The sequence below is a fragment of the Excalfactoria chinensis genome, chromosome 14 (genome assembly GCF_039878825.1).
Source record: "Excalfactoria chinensis isolate bCotChi1 chromosome 14, bCotChi1.hap2, whole genome shotgun sequence".
NCBI lineage: Eukaryota > Metazoa > Chordata > Aves > Galliformes > Phasianidae > Excalfactoria > Excalfactoria chinensis.
The window spans coordinates 1406396-1428980 of record NC_092838.1 but is presented as its reverse complement, the minus strand read 5'-3'; the positions used below and the strand labels follow the sequence as shown (position 1 = coordinate 1428980).

At 63.1% G+C, this 22585-nt stretch overlaps 5 protein-coding genes across 15 annotated transcripts in view; 4 read left to right on the top strand and 1 right to left on the bottom strand.

Annotated features, from left to right (window-relative positions):
* The window catches only part of RAB11FIP3 (RAB11 family interacting protein 3), a 42370-nt gene extending 39987 nt beyond the window's left edge, over positions 1-2383 (top strand). For all 5 annotated transcript variants that reach the window (XM_072348867.1, XM_072348868.1, XM_072348870.1 and 2 more), the window contains one exon: positions 449-2383. In XM_072348867.1, the coding sequence (XP_072204968.1) occupies positions 449-562 (114 nt within the window). In that variant the 3' untranslated portion in view covers positions 563-2383. The remainder of the gene's footprint in view (positions 1-448) is intronic.
* Positions 2384-3998: 1615 nt separating this feature from the next.
* Positions 3999-12182, top strand: SEPTIN12 (septin 12). 7 transcript variants are annotated; one of them, XM_072349054.1, is made up of 11 exons: positions 3999-4166; positions 5825-6676; positions 10185-10358; positions 10632-10760; positions 10876-10957; positions 11039-11176; positions 11257-11374; positions 11456-11551; positions 11626-11722; positions 11874-11925; positions 12031-12182. In XM_072349054.1, exons 1-11 carry the CDS (start codon positions 4112-4114, stop codon positions 12179-12181), a joined length of 1944 nt encoding a protein of 647 aa, XP_072205155.1. In that variant the 5' UTR covers positions 3999-4111; the 3' UTR covers position 12182. The 7 variants fall into 7 exon arrangements, with proteins under 7 accessions (XP_072205155.1, XP_072205154.1, XP_072205158.1 ...); XM_072349053.1 differs by having other exon boundaries at positions 11626-11925; XM_072349057.1 differs by lacking the exons at positions 3999-4166; positions 5825-6676 and adding an exon at positions 7396-7635.
* A 696-nt stretch (positions 12183-12878) lies between these two features.
* On the top strand, positions 12879-13822 carry LOC140258625 (myeloid-associated differentiation marker-like). Its single transcript, XM_072349063.1, has one exon. It carries the CDS (start codon positions 12879-12881, stop codon positions 13743-13745), a length of 867 nt encoding a protein of 288 aa, XP_072205164.1. The 3' UTR covers positions 13746-13822.
* Positions 13823-14741: 919 nt separating this feature from the next.
* Positions 14742-19569, top strand: LOC140258626 (cytoplasmic phosphatidylinositol transfer protein 1-like). Its single transcript, XM_072349064.1, has 11 exons — positions 14742-14886; positions 15476-15590; positions 16457-16536; positions 16706-16854; positions 17645-17733; positions 17854-17861; positions 17954-18025; positions 18142-18237; positions 18310-18465; positions 18536-18599; positions 18791-19569. Exons 3-11 carry the CDS (start codon positions 16489-16491, stop codon positions 19054-19056), a joined length of 948 nt encoding a protein of 315 aa, XP_072205165.1. The 5' UTR covers positions 14742-14886; positions 15476-15590; positions 16457-16488; the 3' UTR covers positions 19057-19569.
* Positions 19569-22568, bottom strand: MSS51 (MSS51 mitochondrial translational activator). The gene is made up of 6 exons (XM_072349062.1): positions 21970-22568; positions 21627-21782; positions 21287-21411; positions 20538-21101; positions 20074-20167; positions 19569-19981 (listed from the first exon to the last, which is right to left on the bottom strand). Exons 1-6 carry the CDS (start codon positions 22140-22142, stop codon positions 19771-19773), a joined length of 1323 nt encoding a protein of 440 aa, XP_072205163.1. The 5' UTR covers positions 22143-22568; the 3' UTR covers positions 19569-19770.
* Between the last annotated feature and the right edge of the window lie 17 nt (positions 22569-22585).

Genomic DNA, 22585 nt, shown 5'->3' with positions numbered 1-22585 from the left:
CTTCGCTCCAATTGCGTCTCCCTGGGGTGCCCGGGGCTTCCCTTTCCCACCCAGCAAACAGGAACCCATGTGACCACGGCTGCAGTACAGCTCACTCCCAAAGCTCACCTGAAAGCTGTCATGAGACAGGACACAATGATTTAAAGAGCGTTTGGGACTTGCCCTAATTCATGGGAACAGGGGAAGCTGCTGCCTTCCAATTTGTGGCATTGCTTTGCCTTCTCTTCCTGGGTTGGACCATCAGTCACAAATGTGTGTGTGTGTGTGTGTGTTTGCCTGTCCGCAGCTGCATTTAAAGCCTGGAAGCTGGGACAGCTGTCCTGGGGACCTCAGGTCCAGGGGTGGGGGTGAGCAGGGCTGGTGGCTGAGGGCATCTCCTCCCCATGGATCAGTGCCCTTCTCCCATCCCTGGACATCAATGACCACTTCTCCCTTCTCTCCCTCGCAGCTCATGGAAGCGATTCAAAAGCAAGAAGAGATCAACTTCCGCCTGCAGGACTACATCGACAGGATCATCGTGGCCATCATGGAGACCAACCCCTCCATCCTGGAAGTGAAGTAAGGGCGGCCGAGAGCCGCGAGCTGCGCACTCTGCCATGGCTGTGGATTTGGTGCTCTGAGAGGAGGAAGAGGGACTCGCAACGTCTTTGCTCTTGATGAAGGCACAAGGAAACGTCGCGTCGGATCGGTGCTGAATCAGCCTGCGCAGCAGCGGGGCAGAGAGCCAGCAGTGAGGCTCTGTTGTCTGACTCCGTTATTTTGCAACCCTTCTGGCTTCAAAGGGCGAAAGGGAACATGGAGGAGAAATGGAGGCAACAGGCAACTGCGGGAAGGATTTGGGTCGACCCCGCACGGGTGTGAGGAGGGGCTTCCTCTGAACTGCAGGGACTGGGATGGAGCAGGAACGTTTCCCCCCCCCCATTGCACTGCCCAGCTTTGCCAAAGTGTCCATGACACACTCACTTACTGGGGCAGATCTGGGAAAGAGGGAAACACGTCCTGGACTTGTAGAATTATGATGATTATGATGATTTTTTAATTAACTTAATGCAAATGTCTTCATCCAGCTGGCGCAGTTAATCCTTGCCCTGCTGCTTTTGCTTGGGAACGGGTGGCGTGCACAGCTTCTCACTTGCTGGTGGCACGAAGAGGGGAGCGGCCATCCTGGGGACAGGGTGTGAGTGCAGTGTCACCCACCTCCTTATTTATTTCGCTGTCTGTGGCTCCAGGGAGGGATGCTGCTGTGAGGGGTCTGCATGGCCCTATGGCAGAGCCGTCCCCTCCATCCTGCCTGCAGGGATCGGGGCAGAGGTTGCGGTGTGAGGGTTGAGCTCCGTGTGCTGCCTTGGCTGTCCCAGCATGGAGCGGGGCTCTGCCAGTGATGGCCGTAGTCCCAGAGGGAGAACCTGCTCCTCACGCTGTGCTGGGGATGGGGTGGCTGTGCTGAGCTCCGAGCACACAGCATCACCAATCCTTGTGCTGCAGGAGGCCTCTGTGAACACAGTGCCAGCTGGCTGGGAAACACAGACAGCGCTCACAGCGGGCAGCTTGTGGTGACCACAGCGAGGTGCACCCATGGGAGCAGCCACTCATCACACTGCCCCAGGATCTGGCAGCCTCGCTGCTGCACTGGGCCCACGGAGCAGCTATTTCTCCTGCAAGCCAAGCTTCAGAACCATCCCTGCAGCCCAAAAACAGGGGAGAAGCAGCGACCCCCAAAATGCTTCCCAGCGCATCGCTGTGTTATGGGTCAGCCAGGGGCTGTGCCTGCAGCTGAGCCCAGGGCCACCACCGTGTCCCCACACCGTGGCCATCTGACACAGCCCTGCACCCAGCCTGGGGACGGAGCCACGTGGTGTATATTTGTGGAGAAGCTTTGGGTGTAAATCAGTGTATACATGGAGAGGGAAATTTTTCTATCTTGTAGAGTAGGTATTTTTATAGAACGAAGGTTGATCATTTTTTTAACACTTTAAAGAAAGAGAGAAATGTATCTGTGTATAACACAAAAGCATATATATATATATATATATATGTATAAATATATAAATATTGGAGATCTGCCTTTCTCGACTTGGGGTCACCGATCCCCAGTTCCTACAATCGTCTTTTTTTTTTCTCCTGTCGCTCACACAGAGGTACTGTAACTGTAAATAAGCACCAGGAAAAGGTTTTAAGCAAACAAAGCACTGACTTGCACATTCACCATGCTTTAAAGCCCCTACGAAACAAAACAAAACCACACCGACCTGTCCTTCCCGATAAACCTTCCTCTCTCCCCGCCGGTATGTGAAGGAAAGTCCCACAAGGGTGAAAGCAGTATTGTCTTAAATGATGTATCGATTCTTGTCCCATTAAATGCTGTTACCATTCCTGTCCTCGACCCTTCCTTGCTGTTGGATTTAGGGGAGGGTCTGTGGGGTGGGATGGGGTGAGTGGAGTGACTTCCAAAGCCAGCGCTGTCCTTGTCCCCATGTCCTGCTGCCCTATGGGGTTGAGGATGAGGACATGGAGTTCCCTTTACCTGCAGCCTGCTGCCTTGCTGTGTGAGCTCCTCCACCCACTCCGCTGCCATAGAAATCCTTCTCTTGGGCAAGGAAATGCCCTAAAACCCTCTGCTGAGCTGTGCACATCTCTCTGCCTCCTCTGAGCCCCCGTAAGCTGCCCCAAAGGGCTCCAAAACCCCCTTTGAATTGCTGCAAACCACTCCATCCCGCTCCTGGCTGCTGCTCCAAAACCTCCCCGAGCATCCCTGAAGGTCCTGAACAGCTCTGAATGGTGCCAGGATTATTTCCTCTTCTTAAAAAGTCCTTTAAAATCAGCTCAGCACTTTGGGGAGCCCCAAAAAGCCCCGAGTGGTTCCAACCCTGCAGATCCAGGGCAGTACTGATCACCTGGGCTGCTCCAAGAGCCTCCCTTAGTGCGGCCCCAAAAGTGCTCCAAGCAGCTCTCGGGCACTTCCAAACTCTTCTGAAACTCCTTGAAATAGCTGAAAGAAATATCCCGCAGCAGCTCGAAAGCACTCCAAGCCTTCCTCTGAAGGGCCCTGCAAGGTCTCAAGTGCTTCTGAGCCCTCTGTGAGGCCCCTGAAATGCCTCCAGACCCTTCTGGGATCCCTCCCGTCAGAGATGCTGAATGCTATGGACCTTCTCCAGCGCTGATGCAGAGATCTGTGTTCCAGTGCTCCCCGAATCCCCCTGGGGTTGGTTATGGGGCCGTATCAGCAGTGTTGGGTCCCTGCCCACCCCCGTGCCATCAGAGAACCCCAAATGTCGTTCCTAATGAATGCATGTGTTTACCCATCATGGGTTTATGGCTTTGCAGTGCAACCGTGGCTCTGAAACTCACTGAGAGCTGCAGGAATTGTCTTGGAGCGCTGCTTGCTGCTACATGCTCAGTGTGGGAGAGTTGGACCGGTTGGCCCATCCCCGTGGGTGCTCCTGGATGCAGGACAAGGATGCTCTGGGACAAGGACAAGGATGCTCCAGGATGCAGCACCAGGGGACCCAAACGCCCGGTAAACCCCAGCCCTAAATGCACAGCCTGAAATTCGTACTTTTCTCCTCTTTTCCAAGCAGGAAATCGCTGCGAGTACAGAAAATCCTCCCTCCCCCCCACCCCTAAGCTTCCACCCCCCAGCAGCCAACGGGGCCGGGCCGAGCGCTGGGAGAAGCCCTGGGGGAGAAGGGAGGGGGGGAGAGGGCAGGTCAGAGACCCCTTTGCTGCCCTCCTGGGGCCCGGGAGGGGATCCCCAGCTCTGCCCGTGGCTTTCAAGGGGGATGGAGGAGCCCCCATCCGCCCCCAGCGATGGGAACAGCGGAGATGGGGCCGGAGAGGACAAGACCCCCGGAACCGGCCGGCAACGCCACGCCCGTGGGATATGGGTGGGGGGATCCGGCCGGGGCGGGGCAGTACCTCCCCCCGCCGCCCCCGCCCCCTGCCGCCCTCCCCTCCTCCTCCTCCCGCTCTTTCACCTCCTCCTCCTCCTCCCGCTCCTCTCCCGCACAGCCCGGGGCAGCCGCCGCCGTCCCGGCCCGGTCCGCTGCTCCGCTCCGGCTCCGTTCCGCTCTGCGGTTCCCATGCGGGGCGACCCCGCGTCCCACCCCCTCCCATGGCCCGGCTCTCGGTGAAGGAGCACCTGGACGGCATCCTCAGCGACTTCGAAGGTGCGGTCGGGACCTCCCCGAGCTCCACCCGCGGCCGCGTTTCCCCGTGGGTGCGTGAAAGGTTCTCCCTGCGGGGTGGCCGCGTGTATCTCCGCGTGTAGCTGCGTGTGTCCGTACGTGTGTCTGTGTGCGGATGGTCTGTATGGGGCTGTGTGGTCTGCGTGGTCCATGTGTGTCTTTGCACCGCCCCACGCGTGCACCCCGCGACCCGCGTGGGCTTCCCCACTCTTCACAACCGAATGGAGCCGGGCACCGGGTGGGATCCGGCAACAGCGGGACTTGGCTTTTTTTGGGGTGTGTGATTGTCTTTTTTTACCCCCTTTTATCTTCCTTTCGGCCCCAACTCCCCGCCCCCCCCCCTCTGCCGCTCGCCGGGGTCGGGAAGGGGCAGCGCGGGGAGGAGCGGGCGGAGAAACCCGACCTGGGGCGGCTGCTGCCCTCGGCGGGAGGAATGCAGCACCTACCGGGGGGGGCACGGGGGGTACGGGGTGCGGCGGGGAGAGAAACGCGAGGAAGGGAGGGGGCAGAACCCCGTGTTCCTCTCCACCGCCTCCCCCCGGCAGCCCCGGGCTGGGACATACCTGCCGGCCCAGAGCTGTTATTAGCATCACCCCCGCTCCGACCCCTGACCCCTGTGCCCAGCCCCGGGCACGGGGCGGTGACCTGGGGAGGAGACGGGGCACCGAGCCCCAGCCCGGCCTCATTGCTCCGGGTCCCCTTTGTCCCCCTGGGTCCTCATCACCCCCTGGGTCCTTATCGCCCCCTGTACCCATCGCTCCAGGTCTCCATTTCTCTCCTATCCCCATCGTTCCCCGTGCCCATTCCCATCACCCGCTGCTGACGAGGCCTCGTGCCGCACACATGGCAACGCGGCCACGGGGTGGGGGAGGCTCCGTGGGAGCTTCGGCCCCCGGCGATCTCCGTGGGGAGCCGGCACCGAACGGAGCCGCTGGGGCGGATCTGGCAGGAGTGCAGCTCCCAGGGGGCCGCACTGACACTTCCTGCCCGGGGGAGTTGTGGGGGGGGGAGAGGGGGGACCTTTGTGGGGTCCCTCCATGCAGACCCACCGCGGCGCTGCAGACAAGGGAGAGCAGCCCCCAGGGTAGCAGAGTGCCCATATGGCAGCAGCTTTGCTGCGGTGCCCAAAGAGCTGCGAGTGGGCAGGGGGAGCACGAGGAGTGTTCAGCCCCAGGACACAGCGCGGGCCCCAACCCCCCCATATGCATCTGCCTGCTTGTGGTGGAGGGTTAGAGCCCTCCCGGCAGGGGCAGTACTGCTGTGGGATGGCAGTGCCATCTGGCTGTGCCATCAGTAGGCTTCAGGGTTAACGCTCAGGAATAGGCAGGGATCCCTGTGCTGAGCTGTGTTGAATGCGGGGGGAGAGCAGCGGCTCGGGTTGGGATCTGGTTACACAGGGCTGGATCCCTTACAGGGGAATAAAGCGGGCACTGTGCGGTGCAGGGAGCCGGGAGCCACGGCACCAACCCACAGATAAGCACTGGGGAACAAAGCCGAGGGGCCGGCGGCACCGATCTGGTTTCCCATCCAGGCTGGGCTCACAGACGGCCTTTTGGCACCCGGTTCATGGGGGTAGAGCCCAACAGCTGCTGTGCCACCCAGCCCCAGTGCCGCCCTCACACCTCTCCATCTCTCCACAGCCCTCAAGAAGTCGTTTGAGGCAGAGGATGCAGGTGATGCTCCAGGATCTCCCATTGCATCTCCGCTGTCCGCAGGTGCCACTGAAAGCCACCGGGCTCTGCAGCCCGGCCCTGAACCACACAGCCCATTGCTGCGGGGTCAGCACCGTGCTGGCCGGGCTCCCGGTGGCATCTCCTCCTTCCAGAGCCACACAGGGCCAGGCAGCGACGGCGAGAGCCTGCGCAGCTCCAGCTCCAGCCTGGAGAGCCCCGCGGCCCCCCAGCCTCCTGCAGCCTCCCTGGCCGCCGACCCCTGCTTGAAGAAAGTGCCATCACACGGCTGCGTCTTCCCAGTGGAAGCAGAATGTTCCCTGCGTGTGGCTGCTGGGCACAGCTCGCTGCCAGCACTGGACCTGCACATCGCCGAGGAGCCGGGCATCCCCCCACCAGCCCCACGCCCCACACCACCATGGGGTGCCCGCAGCCCCACTGCCCTGCCCCACACCCGCCTGCCTTCTTCCTCCTCCTCAAGTGCTGAGGTGGCCCCAGGGCTGCCCCGCACACAGCTCAGGGTCAGCCTCAGTGCCAGCCCCCGCCTGGCTCGCCCGACCCCCATGGCTGTCACTGCAGCCACCGGCCCCATTGAAAGGCTGCTCCCCCTGGCTGCCCCCTTCAAGCTGGTGTCGCAGCCACAGACAGTGCAGGTGAGCTCCCAGCCTGCCTTCCTCGGGGGGATGGTGCTGGGGCCGGGCACCCCGGTGGCACTAAGGAACATCGGCAGCACCAGCCCCACCATGGGGACCTGCTTGGTGATGCCACGTGGGCTCGGCCAGGCTGCGGATGGATGCTGTGCCACAGTGACGCTGGAGCACGGTAGGACTCACTCCTCCCCTCTGTCCCTTCTCTGGGTGTGACATTGCTGCCTCGTGCCACCACCGCTGGTACTGGGAACTGGTGTTGGTGGGGATGCGGTCCCAGTGGGCAAAGTCCCTCAGGATCCCTAAGCTGCTGCTCCCATCCCCACGTTGTTCCCCTGCTGGTGGCTGCATTCATGCCAGTGGAGATGTGCGATGGCCACGTGTCCCACGTACCACTTGGATGTCACCTGTGTGGCTGTTGGTGTCAGTGAGCAGCACTGTGCCCTGCTCGAGCACCACCACGCAGCTCTCAGTGCCCTGTGTCCCCTCCATCCCCTTGCCATGGGGAACCCGGTCACAGCACAGGGCCCCCAGGCACCAGGCTTGGCTGCGTCCCCATCCATCCGCAGGGCAGTGCCGTGCTCGGGGCCGGACGCCACGGTGGCCGCCTGTTTGTGTGCCTGGGGAGTGCTGTCTGTGTGCCTGGGGAGCGCTGCTGTCTCGCTCAGGTGTCTCGCATGCCGCCGCCGTCGCCGCAGCTCTAAGTACTGACGCGCGCAAAGGCATCCATCCCTCCATCCCTCCATCCATCCCTCCGCTCGGGGCTGCGTGAATCATGCGGCAGCAATGCCCGTGGCCGAGCCGGCCCTGCTGCACCCGCGCTGGGGGACACGGTGGGGACAGTGGTTTGTGTGCTGGGGATGGGATGGGTCACGGAGTGGGTGTGAGCTGGAGGGCAGCGTGCGGGTGCCGGGCCGGGCCGGTGCGCTCTCGGGCGCGCTCCTCTTTTCAGGAAGCGCCGAGCTTTGCTCCACGGCCACCCCGTTTCACTTCCACCCAGCGCCCACGCAGCGCCCCGGGGCGAGGAGGAGGAGGAGGAGGAGCGGAGGAGGGGCTGTGGGCTGCAGCCTCCTCCTGCCTGCACCCCAGGAGTTATTCGGCCGGTGAGCGGTGACCGGCTCGTGGTGCAGCGAGGTAGGGGTGGCCGAGGGCGCGGGGTGAAGGGCAGGGTGGCTGTGCAGGTCTCCTGGTGCGTGGCGGGGGGCTGCTTGCTGTCACCACGGGATTTCAGTCCCCATGGCCACAGCAGGGCCCTGCGCTCTCACTTCTGCTTCTGCTTGCGTCTCTGGGTCTGGCTGTGGGTACAACTGTCACTGCTGTCCCCTCGGGTTGTGCGTGGTACTGTCACTGTGGCATGGCCATTGCAGGCTCCTCCATGGGCTGGGGACCCGACCCCATCACCCTCCATCTGTGCAGCAGTGCTTCTGGGTCACGGGGCCGCGCTCCTGGCGATGTGCGCTCCTTTCCCATCCCCTCCTGCCCACCTCCACCCCCTGAGCTTATTACAGACTTCCCGGCCAACATGCCGATTAATGCCGCATCAGTAATTAAACCATGCCGGGAGACCACGAACCCGGGTTTACCCGTCCCAGCCTGGAAAATAAACCCTCCTCAATTAGCCCGGAACAGGTCTGTCTGCAGGGAGCCATTATCCAGGGCCACATGAAGGGATAATGTTTGTGTCTGCTTGGCTTTGCCATCGGCACGGCTCGGCACAGCGCAGCACGGGGCGGGAGGTGACGGCTGTGCTGGGAGCCTGGTGTGGGTGCTACCCTGGGAGGACGTGGGCACCTCACAGCCCAGAGGTGAGGAGGTGTGAGGGGCAGGTAGGGGGTCTGCTGCTCAGGGTGAGTCTGGGGAGCGGAGGAGGAAAGGGGATGTGCAGGGCTGTGCCGTGAGCTGGTGGCACTCAGTGGTGGCCGCAGGGGTGACGCAGCTGTAGCTCTGTTACTTGGTTCCGGATCTGTCCTGGCGACCGTGACATTGTGGTGGCTGCACTGGGGCTGGGCGCTGTGCTGAGCGGTGGGCAGAGCAGGATAGGGCCCTGCGGGCAGAGCCCTGCCACCACCCCACACACCCCCCCTGGCCGGGTGGGTGTCACTGCTGTCACCAGGAAGTGCTGGTGTTTTGACATTTCCGAGGAAAGCCCCAGCTGGGTGGGAGGTGCTGTGTGCGGATGGAGCCCGGATCCTGCTGGGCTGTGCCAGCTTTGGAGGGGAACATCTCCCCTCTGGGAGCACCCTGCGGTGGTGTCACCAAGGTGTCCCATCCTGGCTGCTGTCCCCAGCACTAGTCATGGTCTGGCACCTGCTGGAGGGCATGGGGTGCCCAGACCCCCACTCTGAGATGCCATTTCTGCAGCAAGGAGCACCTCAGCTTCATCCACTTCCCGGCACCTCCGTGCCAGGTGCTGCATGTCCCTCGTCCCCAGGCCACATGGCACACGGCTGTGCCTGCAAGCTGCCGCCCGAGCCTCGCTGGTGCCAAGAAATGGGCTGGCACATATGTGCCGTGCAGGGAGGCTGCAGCGTGGGCCGGGGGACGCAGGCGCCGTGGGGCACTGCGGCATCGGGGTGGGCAGTGCTGGGCACAGGGGTCCCCGGTGCCTGAACCCCCAATGCCAGGTGGGTGACAGCGCGTGCTCCCCTTGCCCTTTGGAGGTGTGGAGCTGTGCAGGTGGGGTGCCCATGCAATGGGTGCTGGGGTACGGGGGGGGGATGCTTGGAGGAAAGGGTTTCACTGTGCTGAGGTTCCCATTGCTGCTGGTGGGGCTTGGAGCTGAGTGTAGAATGAGTGAACTCAGTGCACGGGTGGGAGAGGAGGGGCGGCGGGGAGGCTGGGTTATTGCCATGCTGGGCATGTGCGGGAGCAGCCGGGCTGCAGCCCATGTTTGAGCCCAGCAGGGTTGGGGCCAGGCTGCAGGGCTGCAGTGACAGGGAGCGGGGACAGCCAGGGTCCCCTCATCCCCAGGAGGCTGTGTGGGAGCGGGGACAGCGCGTCGCGGAGGTAGGACCCAAACAATGGCTGTGCCAGGAGGGAAGGAGGAGGGGGAGGAGGAGGGGAACAACAGCTCTGGGGGCCCTCAGCCGCCACACAAAGGCTGGGGCGGGGGTCTCTGCTGCATGCCTCGTGGCTCCCAGGCTGCTGGTCACCTGGTGGCCCCGCAGTGGCACCGCTACTGTCACCCACTGTCACCCCCTCGGGGCCAGCTGTGTGTCAGCACCAGAATACGGTGCTGCCGCTGTGCTTAGAGCAGCGTGGGGTGACACATCGTGTGCCATGCCCAGAGCCCCCTGGGAGCACCGGGGCTGCGCTGTGAGGTGGCCACTAGCCTCAGCATGGGGAGGCAGTGCTGGTGGCCGTGCTGGTGTCACCACCACTTGTAGAGCACGGTGGAGGGCACAGGTGGCTGTGGGCACCAGGATGTGGGCAGAGTCCTAGTGATGCCACTAAGGGACACCCTCATCCCCATGGTGCCAGGAGGTGGCATGCTCTGTTGCCGTGCTTCACCTCGCCGGCTGCCAGGAATGCGCCGGAGCTGCATGCCCACCAGCGTGGCTGCTGCTGGGGCAACGGCAGCAGGGTGAGCAGCACTGAAGGCATCCGGCTGTCCTCCTGGGAAGGGGAATGTGCTAGGGAGGGGTTCTGGGGTGTCCTGCTCACCCCGTGTTCACCCTGCACAGGGAGCAGCCTGGAGCCCCAGGAGAGCAGCATGGAGGCGGCGGCCGTGCCCCAAGAGCTGCCCCCTGACCGTGGGGTGCACGAGCTGTTTGGGTATGTGGGGATCGAGGCCGTGCTCGAGCAGATGAAGGTGAAGACCATGAAGATGGGCTTTGAATTCAACATCATGGTTGTCGGTGAGCACCCACGGGGTTTGGCTGCTGGGAATCTGATGCCACCGTGTGGGGAGAGAGTTGGGGAACTCGTGCTTTGGGGAGACTGAAGCGACAATAGGCTGAAGGAGGATGGGTCTCATAGCACGGCGGTATGGCTGTGCTCCCTGCACGCTGGGAGTTGGGTGATGCGTCCCAGCCTTGTCCTGCAGGATAGGGGTGATCCCACACAGAGCTATGGTGGGGGGTTAAAAATGCATGGGAGGGGACAATGTGGAGCTCTCTGTGTCCCCACAGGGCAGAGCGGGCTGGGGAAGTCCACCATGGTGAACACCCTCTTCAAATCCAAGGTGAGCCGCAAAGCCTCACAGCCTGGCCAGGAGGAGCGCATCCCAAAGACAGTGCAGCTGCAGTCGGTCACCCATGGTAAGGTCACTGACATGTCCACAAAGGGCAGGGGATGGAGGGAGGGTGAGATGGGAGGGACCCCCACCTCAGTCCCCTGCTTCTCCTTAATGCACGGATCCCGCTGACCCCATAGTGATTGAGGAGAAGGGTGTGAAGATGAAGCTGACGGTGACGGACACGCCGGGATTTGGGGACCAGATCAACAACGAGAACTGGTAGGACGCAGCCACTGCGGTGGCATTTGGGGGAGAGGCTAAACCCCAAAGGGGCTGCTCTGATCCATCCCCTGTCCCCAGCTGGGACCCCATCATCAAGTACATCAATGAGCAGTACGAGCGGTACCTGCGCGAGGAGATCCTCATCACCCGCAAGAGGAAGATCCCGGACAGCCGGGTGCACAGCTGTGTGTACTTCATCCCCCCCACGGGGCACTGGTGAGTGCCATGGTGGTGACCCCGCACCCATGGGTGCTCCCAGGGGGTTGCAGCATGACAGCTGTCCCTCCCCCATCCAGGTTGCGTCCCCTTGACCTGGAGTTCATGCGGAGGCTGAGCAAGATTGTCAACGTGGTGCCGGTGATTGCCAAGGCTGACACACTCACCCTGGAGGAGCGGGAGGAGTTCAAGCAGCGGGTGAGGGGAGGCACAGGGGGCTCCTGGCCATCCTGCCCCCCTGCTGTGGTCTGGCAGCACCTCACACCCTGTGTCCCACAGATCCAGCGGGACCTGAAGGCCCACGCCATCAGCGTGTACCCACAGGAGGATTTTGATGAGGACCCCGATGACCGATTGCTCAATGATAGGATCCGGGTGAGTGTTGGGATGCTGGCACTGGGAGGAGTGTGGGGGCACCCTGGGGTGACCGTGTTCTCTGGATCCCAAAGGAGAAGATCCCATTCGCCGTGGTAGGGGCGGACCAGGAGCACCAGGTGAACGGCAAACGGGTGCTGGGCCGCAAGACCAAGTGGGGCATCATCGAAGGTAAGGGCAGCCTGTGGCATCCCCAAGGAACGGGACTGGGCTCCCACCTGGGCACCTCGCAGGGATCAGCACCCAGGAGTGCACCCCTGCCCGGTGGGTGCTGTCCCCATGGCACAGAGCCGAACCCACAGCGCTCTGCCTTGCTTTGCAGTGGAGAACCCGGCACACTGCGAGTTCCCTATGCTGCAGGACCTGCTCATCCGGTGAGCCAGGGTCGGGGTCACCCCAAAGAGCACCCCAGTGGCTCTGGGCACCCCAAAACTGCAGGGGGTACATGAGCGTAACACGGTGCCTTCCTCCCCGGGCAGGTCCCACCTGCAGGACCTGAAGGACATCACCCACAACGTGCATTACGAGAGCTACCGCGTGCGGCGGCTGAATGAGAGCAACCGGCCAGCGCCGAGCCCCAACAACGGGCTGCCAGGCAGGGATGAGGACGGGGACGAGAGCAATCTCTGAGCCCTGGAGCCCCGACCCCACGGCAGCACCCGGCCCCTGCCCCACAGTGACTGTGCCACCTCAGCTTGCAGCCCCCCAGCCCACGAGGACGAACAGAGGGGGCTCCCTGGGTGTCCCCGAGTTCTGCTGTGACACCCGGAGCCCGTTCAGCATTAAAGGTGAAAACGGAACCTTCAGCATCCACTGTCCCGCAGTGCCACCCTCTGTGCTGACAGCCCCGCAGGTGGCAGCAGGGCTCCCTGCCATCGCCTCGCTGGCATCCGGACTTTGAGCCGCTTATCGGCTGCGGCCGCACCAGGAGGTGGCACCCGGAGGTGTGGGGCTACACCCAACCGCTTCCTGATGGGCACCTCCTGATGTGAGCTGGGGGGGAGAAGGGGGTCCCCACACTGATGGGGTCATTCTTGACCCCAAGCCCTCGCTCACACCTGGCACAGTGTGGGGTCCGCCAAGAGCCGCTGTTGAGCACATGAGGTTGCGTCGTGCCCCCGCCCCAGGGCAGGGCACAGGCTGGCTGCCAGCACCTGGCCCCCCCCCTGGGCTCGGTGTGCACGGCTCAGCCCCGTGTTAATGATCCACCCACAGCCGGCTGTGCGGTGCTGGTGGCAGCAGTGGGGCCGGGGGGCCCGGTGCCCCACCCCAGTCCCGGCAGCCCTACAGTTGCGCTGCCCGGCGGCACACGCTGCGCGGCGCAGCCATGGCGGTGCTGTCGGTGAACTGGAGGGCCGTCACCTCCTGGGTGGGCATCGCGCGGCTCTTTGCCGTCCTGCTGTCCTGCATCTCCTTCAGCCTGGTGGCGTCCACCGGCGACTTCGGCGGGCCCTACGGGACGTGGTGCATGTTCAGCTGGTGCTTCTGCTTCGCCGTCACGCTGCTGGTGCTGCTGCTGGAGCTGCTGGAGCTGGCCCACAAGCTGCCCGTCTCCTGGGATGACCTGACGGCCGCCTTCGCCATGCTGGCAGCGCTGATGGTGTTCACCAGCTCCGTGGTGTTCCCGTCCACCTTCATCTCCAGCCCCTGCTCGGGTGCTCGCTGTGCACGCCAGGCGGCCGCCACGGCCATGTCCTGCCTCTGCTTCCTGGCCTACGCCCTCGAGGTGGGGCTGACTCGTGCCCGCCCGGGAGACATCAGCAGTTTCCTCTCCACCGTGCCCGGCTTGCTGAAGGTGTTTGAGGCTTACGTCGCCTGCCTCATCTTCTCCCTGCTGGATTACTACCGCCCTTACCCCGGCTTGCAGTGGTGCGTGGCCGTCTACTCCATCTGCTTCATCATCACGCTCCTCATCATCCTCTTAACCATCGGCCGCTGCCTCAGCTACATGCCCTGCCCGCTGGAGAAGGTGCTGGTGGCCTACAACGCGCTGGCCCTGCTGATGTACCTCACCGCCGTCATCATATGGCCGCTCTACAGCTTCAATGGCCGCAGCCGGCCCAACCCCTGCGGCAAGAACTGCTGGTGGAACAAGAGCCTCGGCGTCACCTTCCTCACCATCTTCAACTTCCTGGCCTATCTCGTGGACCTGGTCTACTCCACCAGGATGGTCTTCATCAGGACCCCTTCCTAAGGGCTGGGGGGGGCAGGGGGTGCGGTGCCGCATGGGGCTGGGGGATGCGGAGCTGAGGAAGAGGCTGATGCCTTGGAAAGCTCCGTCCCACCACCGGTGTGGGGTGCTGGGTGCTCCGGGGGTCGGGGATGGGGGGGGCTTTGGGATTAAATCGGGTCATTTTTCACTTTTTTTCTGCCTCTCTGCTTTCTTCCTCACTGGCTATGGGTGGCGGTGGTGGGGGTGCTGCCCCACAGCAGCCCTGAGTGGCTGGGCAGGGGGACAGGACCAGGGAAAACCCAAGCTGGCTGCCTTGACTTGGCACCTGCATGGGACCCTGCAGAACGGGTTTGGGAGGAATGTGGCTGTTGTTGGGGCCGGGTCCCTCAGCACTGGGGCAGCTCTGTGCTGTCAGCTGTCTAGGAGCCCCATTGCTCAGGGCACGCTGGCTGCAGTGGCTGTGTATGAGGTGGTGGCACCAGGGCACTCCCTGCCTGGGGAAACACAGAGTGCCACCCACGTCCCTGTGGTCCCACTGGGAGTGGCACAGCGTGGTGCCAATCCAGGAAGGAGGATGCAGAGCAGAGCAGGGAGGTGCCCAGCAAGGAGGGAACCCACCATCACGCTCCCAGATGTGAGTTGGGCACCCAAAGGTGCACGGTGTCCCCATGCTGTCCCCAACCCGTGCTGTGCCCCCACATTCTGCATCCCCAGGCTCTGTGCTGCCATCAGCCGTGCGCCCATCCCCAGGCTGCGCTCCACCTGCTCCTCCCCAGTGCCACCACCATCACTCCAGCACCTTGTCCCCATCACCACCCATCCCTCAGCCACATCACCATGGTGTCTGTCCTCTTAGGACAGCACTGCTTGACCTTCCCCTCCCCTCCCCCCCCCCCCCCGGCAGGGCCATGCTGGGCCTCTGGAGCCACTCACAGCTTCCTGAGGCAGAAATTTTTTGAGCAAATAAAGGAAAAGCCGCACACCCCAGCACACACAGCCCTGCCCAGCGCTGAGCAAAGCTATTTTTAGGGCTCGAGTTGATTGAAATTCATGGAGGAAAGGCACGGCAGCACGTGGCAGCTGTCGCTGGTGAGGAGCTGCAGTGCTCTGTGGTGGTGGCACATCAGCCGGTGCACGCGGGGACAGTGAGGCCAGAGTGCAGGTAAGGGGCTGGGTGGGTGGGTGGGCACAGGGGGGCACTGGGGACGTGTCATAGCACAGGGCATGTGGTGCTGCCAGCAGCTGCTGAGCCCTCGTGGATGCACAGAGCACTGGCAGCAGATGGTGTTGGGTTGGGACTTAGCAGTGCTCTGCTGTGCTGTGCTATGGGAAGCCCCAGTGCTATGGGGAGTGACTGGTGTCATGCTATGGGATGAACTGGTTCCATACTATGGGGAGCCCCAATGCCATTCTGTGGGGAGCCCCATTGCTATGGGGAGCACTGATGCTGTGCATGTAATGGGGAGTACCAATGCCGTGCCACAAGGAGCCCCAGTGCCATGCTGTGGGGAGGACTGTTGTCGTGATGTGAGATGAACTGGTGCTATGCTATGAGGACAACTGGTGTCTTTCTGTGCCATGCTGTGGGATGAACCGGTGCCATAGCATGGGGAGCCCCAGTGCTGTGCTATGGGGAGCTCCAGTGCCGCGCCATAGGGCACACCGGTGCCGTGCTGAGCCGGGCTATTGGGCTTCCCGGTGCCGGTGCAGTGGCGGAGCGGTGCCGGTGCGCGGCGGATTCCTCCCCCTAGGGGTCGGTGTGCGCCGGAACGGCGGTGCGGGAGGCGGCAGCTCCTGCGCACGGCCCGGGGCGGCCGGGACACGGCGGGGAGCGAGCAGCGGGGAACGGGACCGGCGCGGACCCGGGTGAGTGCGGCGGAGCCGGGCCGGGAACCCCCCACTCTCGGGCCCGGAGGCGGCGGGAGCTGCCCGGGGGATGCGCGGGGCGGGTGGCGGGGAAGGGGCGATGGAGCCCCCGGAGCTCCCGTCCCGGTGAGCGGCGGGGGGCAGCGCGGTGGTCCCCGGGCTGTCCCGCTGCCACCCGGCTGTGCCACACCGCCACGGCCACCTCTATCGCTGCTGCTCTGTGAGCCCGCGGGGTTGAGGGGCGGCTTCTTCCCCATCAGCTGGAAGCCCCCGGGATGTCCCTGTGTTCCCCGGTGACCCCGTGCGGACCAGTCACGCCCGGGCAGCCCCATCCGCCTCCCCCGTAGGGGCAGGTCTAAGTCTGCTCGGGGTCACTGCGTGGGGCTTGTGTCCTCGGCGTGTCCCCGCCGTGTTCCCTGTGGATGGAGTCCCCCCTGGGGCTGCGGGGAGCGGGACAGCCCGGCAGTGCCCCACCCGGGACCGGTGTCACACCGGAAAGGGATCCACACGGAACCCCGACCTCGTGGGGACACGGCTGTGGGTGGAGCAGGACTGGGGGGTTCGGGGTCTGGTCCCACGGACACCCCTAAGTCCGATGCCACCCACCGCTGGATGGGAACGCAGCACCCCGAAGGGCGGTATGCTCCGGGACAGCTGCACCAGCATCTGCGTGGCAAGGAAGGGGTTAAGGCAGGCTGCGGGTATCGGGGTGTCCCCAACCAGGGGTACACCCGGGCAGCTCCTCGCACCGGTGACCTCACGGCACTGCCATAGCAACGCCGCGTGAAATCACCGGCACCGGAGCGATGTCAGCGTGAGCGTCCAGCCCGGCACCGCGCTGTCACCGCACACCGTGTCCCCACCAGGATGAGCTGTGCCCACGTGTGACCCCGCCACCATGCTGGTCAAGGAGTACCGCATCTGCATGCCGCTCACCACCGAGGAGGTGAGCAGTGGGATGGCAGGCAGGGGTCCGTGCCACCCTCTTAGGGAGAGCACCGAGCTTTTGGGTGCGGAATCCTCACTTTGGGGTGCGAGCCTGGGACCCCCTGGCACACCTCATCCCCATGCCCAGTGCCTCCGGGGGGCTCAGCATCCCTTCTTGTCTGCTGCAGTACCGCGTGGGGCAGCTGTACACCATCAGCAAGCACAGCCACCAGGAGAGTGAGAAGGGTGAGGGCGTGGAGGTGGTGCGGAACGAACCCCACGAGGACCCCGTGCACGGCCATGGGCAGTTCACTGAGAAGCGCGTCCACCTCTCCAGGTGAGCCATACAGCGTGGGGAGGGATGGGGGTCCCCACCTACCCCGACGCTGGGGGATGTTGCTGTGCTGTGACCTCATCCCGTGTGCCCCCATCCCTGCTCCCCAAATCCGCAGGGGGTAAAACCTCCCAGGCTGCAGCCACCTCTGGATGGACCCACCCAACCTGGGGGGCTGCACCCATCTGCTGCAGTACCCCCATCTCCCAGGGGCTGCACCCATCTCCTATTATGGACAGCACCGTTTCCCAGTGCAGGGCTCAGCAGGGATGCTCCAGCGGTTGCTCTGCCCATCCCAGGGGTGGCATATCCCCATATATCCCCATATCCCTGCACTCATCCCCATGGGCTGCCTGCTGGCACTGGGTGCTGCTGTCCCAGTGTCTCCACCAGCTGCGGTGTGTGGCTGAACGCGTTCCGGCTGCTCCCCCAGCAGGGAGCCACTGGTGTTAGACAGGATATTTTTAGGCACAGCGCTCACGATTCTCCTCTCGGAGATGTTATTTATAACATCAGAAAATTAATCAAAAAAACACCACCCGGCTCCTCGCTGCTGGGAGGGAGGCAGCCCACACCGTGAGCACCCAGGGTGGGGACTGAGGGGCATCGTGGGCACCAGGCTGAGATGGGGCAGGAATGGGGGTCCTGGGGTGATGGGACTCCTGGAGGAGGGATGATGGAGTGATGGAGTCCAGGAGCTGCGGTGATGCTGGGTGGCATCAGGCTGTGCCACACTCCTGGGCTGCACCCTGCCCTGCTGGCAGCAGCCACCCCATGCTGCCTTTCCCCACAGCAAGCTGCCCAGCTGGGCACGGGCAGTGACTCCCCGCATCTTCTACATCACGGAGAAGGCCTGGAACTACTACCCCTACACCATCACTGGTGAGTCCTAGTTGTGAGGATGGGGCACTCGACACATCCTGCTGCCACAGGGCCCTGGCACGGTCTCACTTCTCTCTTTCTCCCCCACAATGCTGCTCCGTGCTGCCGGTGTCCCTGCAGAGTACACGGTAAGGGGGTGGCATGTGGGAACCTGCTCCCTTTCCCCTGTGGTGAGTGTCCTCAGGGCTCAGGGACCGGCTCCTGGCTGCTCTCCCCACAGTGCTCCTTTCTGCCCAAATTCTCCATCTACATTGAGACCAAGTACGAGGACAACTGCGGGGACAGCGAGAACGTGAGTGGCACTGCCCGCGTCCCTCTGTGTCCTTCCCCGAGACCTGGCAAACTCATTGCAGGGAACACGTGCGGTTGGTGCCATTCCTTCTCACCTCTCCCCTCTCCCCATCCCAGATCTTCCACAGTGATAAAATCCTGGGTGACCACGAGGTTTCCTTCCTGGACATCGCCTTTGACGAGATCCCTGAGCGCTACTACCGCAGCCTGGAGGTAATGGGGTTCTGGGGCCGTCCCGTTTGGGGTCCCCCCCAGCTCAGCTCACAGCCCCGCTCTGTGCCCAAGGACCCCCGGTTCTTCAGCTCAGCCAAGACGGGCCGGGGGCCGCTGCGGGAGGGCTGGCGCCAGCACACCAAACCCATCATGTGTTCCTACAAGCTGGTGACCGTCAAGTTCGAGGTGTGGGGGCTGCAGACGCGGGTGGAGCAGTTTGTGCACAAGGTGAGGGGGCCGAGGGCACAGCGGGGGCCGTGCAGGCACGGGGTGCTGAGGGCCACTGTCACTGTCACAGGTGATCCGGGACATCCTGCTGATCGGGCACCGGCAAGCCTTCACCTGGGTGGACGAGTGGTGCGGTGAGTCCCTGCGAATCCCCCAGCCCTTAAACATGGGACTCCTGTTCCTGCCTTCCCCTCTGCCCCGGCCCTTGTTGCCTTCAACATGTGCAGCTCAGCAGGGACGCTGTGCCCAGGGCTGGCACCTTAAGGGGTTGGGGGGGACACTGGGAGGTGCCAGAGGTGGCTGTGAGCCTTTGTGTGCTCAGCAGGCATGACGATGGAGGAGGTGAGGCGGTACGAGAGGGAAACCCAGGAGGCCACCAACGAGATCATCGGCCTGGTGGCCCCCACCATTTCGGTCAGCGAGGTGGGGCAGCCCACAGCCACGCACTCGGCCCCTGCCAGTGCCCCCTCCACCCCTCTCAGCGACGACGCCCCCGACTTCCTCGCCCCCCCCAAAGCTCGGCCCCGCAAGAAGTCAGCGCCGGAGACCCTGACACTGCCTGCACTGCGGGAACGTGCCAGCGCAGAGTGATGCCGCAACGCCGCGCCGTGCCACCTCCATGGCCGGACTGTCCTCTCCTCCATGCCAGCCCTGCCACCCACCTCATCCCCTCCGACAGATGCTGACCCCAAGGGGGGAACCTGCCAGCAGGGTATGTGGGAGCCCTGTGGGGTTGCGCTGCGGATACCCAGGTGGGACATTGTCACCATTGCCGTGCTGGACCTGCTGGCTCACCGGGAGGGGACACTCACAGCATCAGGCCATGGTGGCATCCTGGCACCTGGTGCAGCCCCTTGAGTCTGAGGCACTTGGGGAGCGATGCTCGAGCAGCACCCTGCAAGGTAGGCACCAGAACAAGGTGAGCATGGAAGTGACAGTGACAGCCCAGTGCCACCTCTTGGGGTCCCCCATTGGATGCCAAGGGCCACACCAGGCCCTGCAGCTGAGAGCTGTGTCAGTGCAAGGGGTGCCAGGGCAAGCTCAGACCTATGTTTTCTTTGGGAAAACATTGGCCTTTTTGGAAATAAAGCTGGAGACATGGTGGCTGGCTCCTGGTAGTGGTTTATTGGGCCCTGCAGCGCAGAGCTGTGCCTGCACCATCCCCACACATGGCAAACACACTGGACACTTTAGCTGGGAAAGGCAGCAGTGGGATTGGGGTTTATGGAGCAGGACAGGGAGGATTGAGCTGGTTCAGCTCATCGATTCCTCCAGCTGCACAGATGGAAACAGCTCCGTTCCCTGCTAGTCGTCATCGCTGTCACCTTCCAGCTCCCTGAGAGAGGTGGCTGGCCCCAGCAGGGTGATATAGTGAGAGCTGCAGTACACAGGCGCCTTGTTGGGGCTGGAATAGACCTGCTCGGGCCGCAGTGAGGCGAAGGGGTTGGCAGCGTAACCCGTGACGCACATCTCCAGCTCCATCAGGATCTGCAGTGAAGACTTCAGCTCCTGCTCACTGCCAGGAGAGGAAAGGAGGACTCTGCTCAGCTGGGGTGTTCCCCATAAGGACATCCCTGCAGCCAGCTGGGGACATGCTGAGAGGCTCACCTGTAGACAGTGAAGAGAGTGGGCAGGCCGTAGTCCCGCAGAAGCAGCAGCGTGGGCAGCCAGCCTGCCATGAGGTCGTGGCAAGCATGGAAACCTGCAGGGATGCAATGGTGAGTTGGGCACACAGCCCATACACCTCACCCTACGGAGCCCGGCTGTCACAGCATGAAGCATGGCCTCACTCTGTGTCACAGACCACATCTTGCTGCAGTGCTGCTGGTGGGAAGGACTGAGCACCCTTAGCAAGGAGAAGTCCTGTTCCCTGCCAGGCTCCAGGTCCTGGGCTGACCCACAGAACTGAGATCCAGAGCCCAAACACAGGGACCCCTTTGGTTGCTGCTGATGCCTGAACCTCAGGGTGTCACCCACTGTGAGCGGTGGCCTATTGTGGCTCAGTGCACAGCAAGCCCTGGGTACCTCCTGAAGTCCTCAGCAGCCCCAGGCACTACACTGTGGGCACTCACCTGGGTGGAAGCCCACCACCAGGTCAGGGCGGGCGGCCAGCTTGGTCTCCACTTGGTCTTCCCAGAAGTCATGATACAGGCCCTTGTAGCTGCTGAGATAGATCCTTCCTGGGGGTCCCGGTGTGGCCAAGGGGGGCCTCATGATGGGCCCATCTACCACATCAACCCCCACCATCACCACCTCCATGCCTTGCTGGCCTGGGAACATCTTTGCCAGTTCATCATAGTCTGTCACCCGGGTGTTGAGGGTCTCGACATGGGATGCTCCCACCACGTGAATGGTGAGAGGCTTGGCAAGGGGGTTGATGCCAAACAGACGCAGCCCCAGGCCAATGGTGAGTGGCCGTGAGTGGAAGTCAGTGACGAGGCGCCGGACAGACTCACGCAGCTCTCCCTCCTCTGGTCTTGGCTTCCCTGCATTGGCCCAGAGGAGGCTCATGTAGCGGCCAGCCAGGACAGCGTCCAGCTTCTCCTTCAGCTGCTCCTGCATGGAGAACCATGCCTCCCAGCCTGCCACATCTCCAGCAGCTTTTGTCCAGGTCTCCGTGGGGAAGGGAATGTCACCTGGGGGCAGAAAAGTGGCATCTCAGTGGTGGCCCTGCAGGACGAGGCTGTCTGTCCCCACCATGGATGCTGGATATAGCGGTGCTGCCAGCTCGGGATAACTAAAGCCAGGAGGGAGGAACTCACACACGCAGGGGGTAGGCTGTGGGAAACGCATGGGGTGGGAGCAGCATCCTCTGACCCACCTGTGAAGATGAGCCACTCCACCAGCCGGTCCAGGGCCACCAGTTTCAGCTTCTTGCAGAACTTTTTGTGCACAGGCCAGTTGGCGCGCTGGCACACCACGCTGCAGTAGTACACATTTTGGCATCTGGGAGGAGAGAGGCAGCATGCCCAGCTTTGGAAGGGGGGGGGGGGGGGGGCAGGATCACACCCACCGAGCCACCCTGTCATGGCTGCATTGCTATTTGATGCAGGTGAGCCTGCAATGGGTCTGGCACCCCCCAGCCTCACCCTGGGCTAAGCCTGCCCTTTTGGGAGCCAGGGGACATCCAGCCCCACGCTATTGCACTGCCTCCTCCATACCTCTTACATCGCCGGAGACTTTTGGGATCGGGGAGGGCATCAGGGAGCTTCTTGCACTCGGCGCAGAACTTGAAGGTGTCCTCCATCTTCTGGAACATGTCGAAGTAAGTCCGGATGCCGAAGTCACTGCCTTTCTTCCTCCCATCCATGGCAGACCTGAAGGGAGCGCAGACACAGCAGGAGGTGAGCAGGATCTGCCCCATCTCAGTCCTCCCTCTAAGCCTGCAGGCTTTCAGGCTGCCTGGGGACAAGGAGCCCCGCGTGTCACCTTGCTCTGAAGGGGGGTTGACACGGGGGGGGGGGTGTGACACCCTCAAAGCCCACCCTGGCTGCTCCCACTCACTTGTAGTCCTCATAGCTCTTCATGTTGAGCTTCTGCAGGATGACGTGGGACAGCCCCGGCACATTGCTGTCCATGGCTTGGAAACCCAGAGAGTCCATGTCAGGAGCCGTCACCGGCTGCTTTGCAGGCTCCTTGGAGGCCTTGCGGGCTGCACCTCGGCCCCGCTGGGCCATGTTGACACGGGGGGCTGCGGGGGGGGGGGCTCAGCTGCACAAGGAGACCCTGCGGTACAAGGAGACCCTGCGGTGTCCCGGCGGAGCAGGGAGGGCTGAGCCAAGGCAGGAGTGAGCTCAGATGTCAGCCCCAAGAAGGCCGGGATTCCCCGCCGGCATCTGATAGCAAAGCTATTCTGGTCTGCGCCTCCCAGGGAAGGGGGCCAGCCGCCATGGCAGCAGCACAGGGGGGGATGTGGGGGGCTGGGTGTCTCCATTGGCCAACTGCAGGTGAAGGTGGGTGCTGCCCTGCTGCTGCCGGGGCAGGGGGGGCTGCAGGGCAGCGGGGTCACACCGACACAGACCCCCCCCCATCCGCACAGCGGCCTTCCACGCGCAGCCCACATCCAACATGGCGCCGCGATGGCCACACGGCTTCCCTGAGCTAAGATCTCGCGAAGTCT

Coding starts and splice junctions, on each gene's coding strand:
- MSS51 (XM_072349062.1), bottom strand. CDS start 22,142: ATGGCCCAGCGGGGCCGAGGTGCAGCCCGCAAGGCCTCCAAGGAGCCT. Junction 21,783..21,969: donor AAGAGCTATGAGGACTACAA/GTGAGTGGGAGC, acceptor CGCTCCCTTCAG/GTCTGCCATGGATGGGAGGA. Junction 20,168..20,537: donor GGTGGTGGGCTTCCACCCAG/GTGAGTGCCCAC, acceptor GCATCCCTGCAG/GTTTCCATGCTTGCCACGAC.
- LOC140258626 (XM_072349064.1), top strand. CDS start 16,489: ATGCTGGTCAAGGAGTACCGCATCTGCATGCCGCTCACCACCGAGGAG. Junction 18,026..18,141: donor ACTGCGGGGACAGCGAGAAC/GTGAGTGGCACT, acceptor TCCCCATCCCAG/ATCTTCCACAGTGATAAAAT. Junction 18,238..18,309: donor GCTACTACCGCAGCCTGGAG/GTAATGGGGTTC, acceptor TCTGTGCCCAAG/GACCCCCGGTTCTTCAGCTC.
- LOC140258625 (XM_072349063.1), top strand. CDS start 12,879: ATGGCGGTGCTGTCGGTGAACTGGAGGGCCGTCACCTCCTGGGTGGGC.
- SEPTIN12 (XM_072349053.1), top strand. CDS start 4,112: ATGGCCCGGCTCTCGGTGAAGGAGCACCTGGACGGCATCCTCAGCGAC. Junction 11,552..11,625: donor TGCTCAATGATAGGATCCGG/GTGAGTGTTGGG, acceptor TGGATCCCAAAG/GAGAAGATCCCATTCGCCGT. Junction 11,926..12,030: donor CTGCAGGACCTGCTCATCCG/GTGAGCCAGGGT, acceptor CTCCCCGGGCAG/GTCCCACCTGCAGGACCTGA.